This window comes from Theobroma cacao, chromosome 1, assembly GCF_000208745.1.
Source record: "Theobroma cacao cultivar B97-61/B2 chromosome 1, Criollo_cocoa_genome_V2, whole genome shotgun sequence".
Classification (NCBI taxonomy): Eukaryota; Viridiplantae; Streptophyta; class Magnoliopsida; order Malvales; family Malvaceae; genus Theobroma; species Theobroma cacao.
This window is the reverse complement of record NC_030850.1, coordinates 32168420-32177686: the sequence shown is the minus strand read 5'-3', so window position 1 is coordinate 32177686 and position 9267 is coordinate 32168420. Positions and strand designations below refer to the sequence as shown.

Sequence of the window (9267 nt, the reverse complement as noted above, 5' to 3'; positions counted from 1 at the left end):
TTTAAATCCTCTCAACTCTCTTCATTTCTTTTTGTTTTTTTTTTTGACAATTTGACACCGATTAAAGTGTTTCTAATGTATTTTCTTAAATCAAAACATAAATTTTCTTATCTAAAACACCTATTTCAACTAAAAAAAAAAAATTCCTTTGAAAACCTAGGTTTATAAATTTTAATTTTTTGAGTTTATTGGTATCTAGGTCCCGAATTGATTCAATTAAAAGCTATTTTCAAACATCTGTGATTATTTCTACCGTTTTTGTTTTACGCAAAATACCTAAAAATCAAATTTTCCAAATAACCACCTGTCCAAACACATCAAAACCATTGCTTGGTGTCTTGAAAGCGCAAGAAAGAGAAATTTGAAAATGTAGGAGAGAGAAATCGAAAGCATAGCAAACAAATGCTGAAGAGAGAAATCGATAAAATTTGAGAGACTGTGATGGTGAGAGAGAGAAATAAGAAACACAAATGGGGAGAAATTGTAATGAATGGTTTAATTTATTTAAAATAATTCAAGGATATTTTTATCAAATCATGGATAAAAATAATTAAATTTTTTTATGGTTATTTTTAAAATGTTCTTATCAAAAAAGACTATTTTTCATAATTTCCTCTTTGTTTTTTGCTTTCTTCTTTGTATGGTTAGATTTTTGTTCATGTGTTCAGGATCTTGGCCTGATATTGAAGGCTTTATGGTATGTCTAAAGATATTGGGCAAATATAATCACAATGGGAGCATATGAACCAATATCCTTTTGACCCCTGCCCGATGATTTTCTGATGTAAGATACAAGGGGAAATCACTTTCCCTCCTGGTAATGGCATGGTTACTGCTTTTCAAAAAAAAAAAAAGTAGTCACTTATTATCGTAAAACTACTAACACCCAACTGTGATCATTTGTTTCTTTAAAAGCAATACTACTTGTAATTGTTTGTGAGACAATTTAACCACCTTTCATTTATTACCCACAACTAGTATATTGATAAGAAGGAGTTTATATAGTAATAAGCTTTAACGTTTTTTTAAGTAAGATATTTCTATAAATAAAAGAAGATTATAAATACATATTGGAATGATATTTCTATATTTATTTATATTTTGCTAAGAAAAATAAAGATATTTGTATAAATATAAAAGCTCTGGGAAAATCCAAAATGCACGAGAACCCATCCATCATTGTGGAAGTTACAAATTCCGAAGTTTAGCACTTTCCCCTCCGTTTCCTTGCACAGCGCAGCCTATCTTACTGAAATTGCTACGCAATACTAATTTTAAACTTCACAACCTATTCCAATTCTGGGAGAGGAAAAATAACAAAAAAAAAATTTTGAAATTCCGTGAAAGAATTAGGGAATTGAAGCAAATGGTGCAATAAATGTTTGCAATAAATGGGAGTGCTAACACACTGTCCACCCGTTGCAACAAACTCGTTGACAACGGACCTGAGACTCGGCTTCCCTCTTTCCAGTCCTCCCTTATATTCACGTGATTTCTCGAGGGGTTTCATGACTATACTTTGAAAGGAGCACCCTTTCCTGCTTGGTTTTCTTGAAAACTCTGGGGTTTCTTTGCTTTCTTGTAAGCATCAGTTTCTGGGTTTCTTTTTTTTTCTTTTCCCTTTTTTGGTAAGTTGCGCCAACGGTTTTCTAATGGTTGTTTTACTTTCGGGTCATGTATATTTGGTGGGCTGTTGGTATTTGTTTTATTTTAACATTCATATATATGTCCTTAAGTGTTCACTTGCTTTGGACATAAAAGATTTCATGCTTAGATTTCTGTCAGCAGGTGAAAGTTATCAGAAGTTGAACTTGTTTCGTTTCTACTTCTTTTTAGTGTTTGATTTGATTAGAAGTGAACTTTGAAAATCATGCTTGTTTGATTTTTATTGCCTTTTTGTCCATATGTATTAGTTAGCACCATTCATGACTCTTAATTTTTTCTTCTATACATTGCCATCGACCTCACTGTTTCAGTTAATGCTATTTAATGACTTAATTGGGATGGAAGACTTGATTCCTTGTTTTCCTTTTCACTGACCTGTTAGTTGCTAGATAGTTTTTGCCGTATGTTGAACTACACTTGGTTTTGTTTAGACTTGTGGAAGTCTCTTATGTGCGACGAGTTTTCCCTGCACAAATTCTGTTGATGGAAGAAATGAAGGTTTTTTCAGCTAAGGTGGCGGATGGAAGAGAGGGACAAGATGGGAAGCCATCAGTTGGTCCCATATATCGTAACTTACTTGCCAAGAATGGGTATCCTCCACCTGATCCCGATATGTCTACTACTTGGAGTCTTTTCAGGTAATTGTGTACGTTGGGCATTCATTTGTAGTTATTACTTTTCACAACCTCTTTCATATGGATATCAGCTGCTTGTTCTTTGGCATACAATTGGAAAACGGGAATAAGCTTTTGTTTTCCACTAAGTTTGCCGTATGGTAGATCTTAGGGTTTGAAGTGAAAGCTATGTTGATCTTATATTAACATCTCGGGGCAATCAAATAATACTGGATGATGTTAAAAATAAAATTAAAGAAGAACAAACAGGGGGAAAAAGCCTAAAGGAAGGCCTTATCTAGTATGTGAATTAGACTAATAAAGTTGCAAGTTCACTGTGTGGTAACTTTGGCCTAAATTATCCTTGCACAAACTAAATATCGTAGCATACTAGTAGTTTCTTTTTTAGTGTTTGTTTTTTGCCTTTTTGACAGCAATAAGGATCTTCCTGTGCAGTTCATCTGTTCAGAAGCACCGTGGGAACAGGATGCTTGGATGGCGAAAAATGGTTGATGGAAAGGTAGAATTTATGTTTAAAAGCAGTTTTCAGTATTTGGATGAGATTTGTACAAGCTGCTTTTTAACTTTGTTTAGTTTTTAGGCAGGTGCTTATATCTGGAAGACATACGGGGAAGTTTATGATGAAGTTCTGCACATTGGTTCTGCATTGCGAGCATCTGGTGCTGAACCTGTAAGGATAAATATGCCCTTATTTTGAGGCCTTGTAATTTGCATGATCTTTCAATGAAAATTTGGGAGCAAAGCAACATTAGTTTTTTCTCTGATCTTTTCTTTCCACTGTCTTCCTCTCATTCTTGTGGCAGGGCTGTCGGGTTGGGATTTATGGAGCAAACTGCCCACAGTGGATTCTAGCAATGGAGGTGTGCTTTCAGACTTTCTATATGAAGTGTTTACCTGAAGTTTTAAGTAATAACTTTTTTTTTTCAGTCCTCTCATGGGCATGTCCTGACAGCTATTGTTAAGTTCACTATTTTTATGTTCTTGTATCAAATGCAAAAATCTTTCTGAATTCAGTGTAACTATTGTATCAAATATAAAATCTATTTAAAATAGTGAGCTTGCAAGTGCCCTTTGGGCACTCATCAGAAAGGCCCTGTAACTTTTATCCTATTTCCCATGTTTGTAGGCTTGTGGTGCCCACAGTGTGGTTTGTGTGCCTCTCTATGATACTCTGGGTAAATGCCTCTTGAGAAACTTCCTTCTTTCACTGTAAATTTTATGATCTCTCTCTGCTCAAGCAACTTTTTTTTTCTTTTTTTAATTTGATTGTTTGACATTTGAGATTCTTAATGCCCCCATTGTCTATTGCAAATGCAATAATGAAACTTTGGGGCTAACAAGTACAAAAGCAGTTTCAACTTATTGTTCAATCACCCTTCCTAAACCCCATTATAGTGAGATCTTTTCTGGTTAATAAATTAGTTAACCTAGGAGATTTTTAGTTGATCTTTGTAGAAGGTGTTTCCACCATACATGATGATGTACATATGTTTTGGACCGTTAGGATGAATGCCACCTTTCACTGCTATTTGTTGGTCTTACTGTTCATTTGAATAGTATAGAATATTCAACTCCTTTTGCATTCTAGTCTAGATGATACAATTGAACTAATTAGCATTATGCTTGAAGGACACTAGGTGACAATCTTCAAATTGGCTGAGTGCATCAATTAGTGTATTTCTGTGCATGTTGCCAGATGTTTTTCTGATATCAGTCATACATAATTCAGATCTTGAATTGGTCAGCAACCAAGTGTAATCATAAGCTTCCTTTTCTTGTAACTTGTGTGCAGGGCCCAGAGCTGTAAATTTTATTATAGATCATGCAGAGGTTGATTTTGTATTTGTACAAGACATAAAAGTAAAAGAAGTAAGATAAACAAAGCGACTTTTATTTGATTTAACTAATGTCCTTTTCCATATTACCGTCCAATTTCAAAATCAACATTCTGATTTTACCCATGCCTTTGCAGCTTTTGGATCCGAATTGTAAATCTGCTCAACGGCTGAAAGGTGAAAAATGACTAAATAAACTTTAGTTTGCTGAAACTGCTAAGGCTCTGTTCTGAGTTTTATTCTGGTGGCAGCAATCGTTTGCTTTACCTCATTGACCGAGGAAGACAATGCTAAGGCATCTCAATTGGGGATTAAGACGTTCTCATGGATCGAGTTTCTCTGCATGGTTAGGTTTCAGTCTTAATTTCAATATTCTGAGACAGAGAGAGATTAACTCAACTTCCAATGGACTAAAATATTCATTTTCTTTTTCATTTTTGGGGTGGCAATGTTTTTGCAACTGTTTATTCCATCCTAAAACTTTCTTGTGCTAGTATAACAAGATATGCTAAAAATTTAGATTGCATTATGGAAAAATCTATTTAGAGGTACCATGTTTTCTGATCATTTTAGTCTTTTTAAATGTGAATTCCAGCAGAACTTTTACCAACTAATCATCTATTTGACTTATTGATTTTGCATCAAAGTCTACCATACTAAAATCTGTTGATATTCATTTTCACCTTTTTAGATGTTGAGAGAGACTTTTTGGCGCAATTAGGTTTTCTATTCTTTTCTATATTTTATTTTGGGGCCTATCCTTTCATCAGGGAAAGGAAAATCCGCAGGAGACTTCGCCACCTCAACCATTTAACATTTGCACAATTATGTATACAAGTGGCACCAGTGGAGATCCTAAAGGTGTTGTGTTAACACATGAAACAATTGCAACATTTGTATATGGGGTTGATCTTTTCCTGGATCAATTTGAAGACAAGGTATACTTCATGCTTGAACTTCATATAGACTATCTCTAGAAGATATAATTTTCTTCTGTTGTTCAAGTAGTATAAGGGTATTCTTTCTCACTAATGTTAACTTCGTGTTAAAACGGCATGGTGATCTTACATGTGCCTTTTGTATAAGAATAATGTTGGTTCACCTCCCTGATATATCCTTTTCTTAAGCAGATGACAGTGAATGATGTATATTTGTCCTTCCTGCCCCTTGCTCATATCCTTGACCGCGTGATTGAGGAATACTTTTTCCATAGAGGAGCATCTGTCGGCTACTATCATGGGGTCTGCTGCTGGAACTCTATTTCTTAAACATATCAGCAACTCTTTGGGTCTGTACTTACATGTGAAGAATAGACAAGAGAGGAGAAAATGATTTGAAGTTATCATTGACAATGAAAAACTTAGTATTCTCATTTTTGGTTGAGGAAATTTAAAACAAGAGAGGGGTGGAGGGGGGGCACCCCGAGGGGAGAGAGTCTGGGTTTGTTAAGGACATTATGAACTTGTAATCAATAAGCATTAGTGAAGTAACAGTCACAGCAGGATGTTAACAGCTTGAATGGTGCTTACTATGCCAGAGGTATGGTGATGGTGGAATTATGGAGAGAGAAGCATAGGACCATAGAAAGGAGGAAAAAGAGAATGGATATTGTGATTCTCTCTGTCCACAAACCAAATGCTTACATATGATTTTCCTGACCAAATTAAATGTGCTTTATTAGTCATAAATACTCGTACTTTTGTAAAATCAGTGCAATTAAAAATTGGTCATAACATAAATATGTTTGTTCTTGTAGAACTTGAAGGAACTGCGGGATGATATAATGGAGTTGAAACCAACATTTTTAGCTGGTGTACCCCGAGTTTTTGATATGATTCATGAAGGCAAGCCATTGGAAAACTTTTATATGCTGATTGATTTGAAGTGGCAATGATTCACCCATCAAAGCTTATCTGTTTTTAGGTATTAAAAAGGCACTAGAAGAATTGAGTCCATTGCGGAGGAGAATTTTTGACTTTCTCTACAAATAGTAAGGCAGTCTTCCCTGCAAAGAGTAACTTAGTCCCTTCTACTCTTGTAGTAAAAGTGCATATAAAATGACCATGATGCTGATGCATTCTTGTTTTGGTTACAGCAAACTTTCTTGGATGAATCGTGGATATAAGCATAAACAGGCATCACCTTTAGCAGATTTACTGGCCTTCAGGAAGGTAGTGTCTGATTTGCTTTAAAAGCTTACTCTTTTATATGAAATTTTGGCCATATTTGGAAGCTTGATGATTGCCATGCTTCTATGTTCAACATTGTGGAACCTTGATTGATGGGTCTAAATTACACCAATGCACGTTCGTCTGTTTTGCATTGTTGATAATGGCTGTAAAATTTCAGTGCTACCTTGTCTTTGGCTTTATAATTCTGGACACTAATTTAAAACAAGACCAATTCTCCCTGATGCACCGACTTTGCCATTCCCTTGAAAAGTGTGTTTTTAAAGCTTCAGAGAAAATAATCACTCAACTACCTAATGTGTTATCATCTTTTTCTCCATTTTTCTAGGTGAAAGCTAAGTTAGGTGGTCGGCTTCGATTGTTAATATCTGGAGGTGCACCATTGAGCTCTGAAGTAGAGGAATTCCTGCGGGTCACTTGTTGTGCATTTGTTGTCCAAGGCTATGGTAAATTCCTGTCTATAGCAGCATATAAAATTTGGTACATGCCATCTAGGTTCTGTTAAGACAGTGAAAGAAAGAGGAAAGAAAGGGGTCTGTCTTGATTGTTAGAAAGTGTAAACTTCTGCTGCACTTCGTAGCACTTTGGGAAGAAAATAAATTATTATATTGAGTCTATCTCTTAATTCACCTTCAAAACGACAATTTAGCTATATCCTATTATACTTTCATGCTAAAACATCATGGATATTTTCATTTTTCTCTTATTTATTTATATTTAAAGTTCCCTATTCCTACAGGCATCGCATGTTAAAGTTTGGCGTATATGTTGCCTTGGGTGTTTTGATGGTTTCTCTAGGCAGAAAGCTGATCAAATTTTAAAATTTCCATTGAACAAATTGCATTGTGGTTCATTTAGGATTGACAGAAACTTGTGGAGCTTGCGCTATTGGCTATCCGGATGAGATGTGCATGGTTGGTACTGTTGGGTCCCCAGCTGTGTACAATGAGTTGCGCCTGGAGGAGGTTTCAGAGATGGGCTACAATCCACTAGGAAATCCTCCTTGTGGCGAGATATGTGTGAGAGGGAAGACTATTTTTTCTGAATATTATAAAAATCCTGAACTGACAAGAGAATCTATAAAGGATGGATGGTTTCATACAGGTTGGTGGTTCAGTTTCCTGTCAAACTAACAAACTGACCGTTAATAACTAATCTTGCATTCTAATTTCATCGTTCTTTGATATTCTCAGGAGACATAGGGCAAGTGCTTCCTAATGGAGTTGTTAAGATTATTGATAGGAAGAAAAATCTTATTAAGCTCTCCCAGGGAGAGTACGTGGCTCTAGAGTATTTGGAAAATGTTTATGGAACCACTCCAATTGTTGATGACGTGAGAATCTCTTCTGATTAGTTTCTTAATTTATTGTACGAAACAATAATGTGATTTAAATTATGTTTGGTACTGTTTCTTTAGGTATGGGTCTATGGAAATAGCTTCAAGTCAATGCTAGTTGCTGTAGTTGTGCTACATGAGGATAATGCTAAGAAGTGGGCAAACTTAAATGGTCACACAGGTTCACTCTCTGAGCTCTGTTCTGTCAATCAGCTACAGAGTTATGTCCTCTCGGAGCTAAAATCCACAGCTGAGAAAAACAAGGTAATATCTTAAATTCAAGCCAACTCATTACTGAAGAATTGAAATTTTTGGGTACGTTTTGCTATTTCTTTTTCCTTTAACTTGTGTGTTCTATTGAAATTGAAATATTGGGGTCTTAACTGAAAGGCATAGATCAGTGGCCTTATGCAAAACTTAGAAATAATCTACCGGTCTGCTGCTGCAATAGTTGTTATTATAAGATATCCAAGTATGTTTTCCTCCAAATTCTTGCATGCCAAAACACATGCATGTATGTATGTAGAGAAAGCAAAACTTTCACATAAGAATGCATTCAGGACAACAGCTTATAACTACCCACATTATGAAAATTGGGGTTCATTGTTCTTGTGCACAACTGTTACTTGAATAGAACTTTCTTTTATTCTTAACCACTTTATGAAGTGCTATATATGCTTTCAGCATATGCAAGGTAAACCTCATCAGTTTTTGTATTTTATTTCATGATTGTTAAGCCCCTCTTAACATCCTTAATAATCACTGTTACACCAAGACCAAGCTGCCCCTTTCTTCCTCTTATTCATTTAATTTTTCGTTTATTCACTTCTGTATGTTCTGAAAACCAGATGAGAGGTTTTGAATTTATCAAAGGAGTCATTTTGGAACCCTACCCATTTGACATGGAAAGAGATCTAGTGACTGCAACATTGAAGAAAAAAAGAAACAATCTGCTTAAATATTATCAGGTAATTTGCATAACTTTGACATTTTTTTCATATGCTTCTTTCTAGGAAAGGTACGAGAGACTAAAAAGTTATTTTACATTATATTGAACAGGCTGAAATTGATGCACTCTATCAAAAGTTGACTGCAAAGAAGTGAAGCTGAAGCTGAAGTTTATGTGTCTATGCTATGGGAATAACCCCCCACCATCATCGTTACTGCAAAATAGATGTAACTTTTGCAAATCAAAGTGGAGAAATAGTTGGGACAAAAAAATGGTTTTACAAAGCTTGTGTTGATGAATGCCCGTACTTTGCTTTTATTCTCTGTCAATGAATTTATTTATTATATATATGATCATAGAGGTTCGTAAGAGCACTTGAACACTGGAAACCAAGAATGTTCATGACATAGTGCAGACATGCCTAGAGCACCATGCAACAAATTAAAAAAAATTGTCATCTACGTACAACCACATGAAAATAAATGATTAATATTTGATGTATCTATATACAGTTAGGTCACCAAATCCAAATCCCTCTCTAATGACCTAAAAAGAATAAGATTCATATTTTATTTCCTTGGAAATAATAACATCCCAAAACAAATCAACAGCAAACATGGCCTACGATGCATATAGAACGATCTCCACCGAGCCAAAA

The 9267-nt window shown here is 35.2% G+C and overlaps 1 protein-coding gene across 4 annotated transcripts; it reads left to right on the top strand.

Moving 5' to 3' along the window:
* On the top strand, positions 1169-8959 carry LOC18613740 (long chain acyl-CoA synthetase 1). Of its 4 annotated transcripts, none has more exons than XM_007051128.2 (20): positions 1169-1581; positions 2097-2303; positions 2736-2799; positions 2881-2970; positions 3104-3160; positions 3427-3475; positions 4093-4169; positions 4273-4312; positions 4387-4481; positions 4906-5073; positions 5266-5376; positions 5892-5979; positions 6059-6125; positions 6231-6306; positions 6653-6770; positions 7183-7428; positions 7518-7657; positions 7742-7924; positions 8509-8628; positions 8720-8959. In XM_007051128.2, exons 2-20 carry the CDS (start codon positions 2149-2151, stop codon positions 8762-8764), a joined length of 1989 nt encoding a protein of 662 aa, XP_007051190.2. In that variant the 5' UTR covers positions 1169-1581; positions 2097-2148; the 3' UTR covers positions 8765-8959. The 4 variants fall into 4 exon arrangements, with proteins under 4 accessions (XP_007051190.2, XP_007051189.2, XP_017983883.1 ...); XM_007051127.2 differs by having other exon boundaries at positions 1169-1628; XM_018128394.1 differs by lacking the exon at positions 1169-1581 and adding an exon at positions 1726-1788.

What these genes read in the sequence shown, in the direction of transcription:
- LOC18613740 (XM_007051128.2), top strand. Translation starts at nt 2,149, where the DNA reads ATGGAAGAAATGAAGGTTTTTTCAGCTAAGGTGGCGGATGGAAGAGAG. An exon ending in GGATCGAGTTTCTCTGCATG is followed by an intron (nt 4,482 to 4,905) that starts GTTAGGTTTCAG and finishes TCCTTTCATCAG; the next exon opens with GGAAAGGAAAATCCGCAGGA. An exon ending in CCACTCCAATTGTTGATGAC is followed by an intron (nt 7,658 to 7,741) that starts GTGAGAATCTCT and finishes CTGTTTCTTTAG; the next exon opens with GTATGGGTCTATGGAAATAG.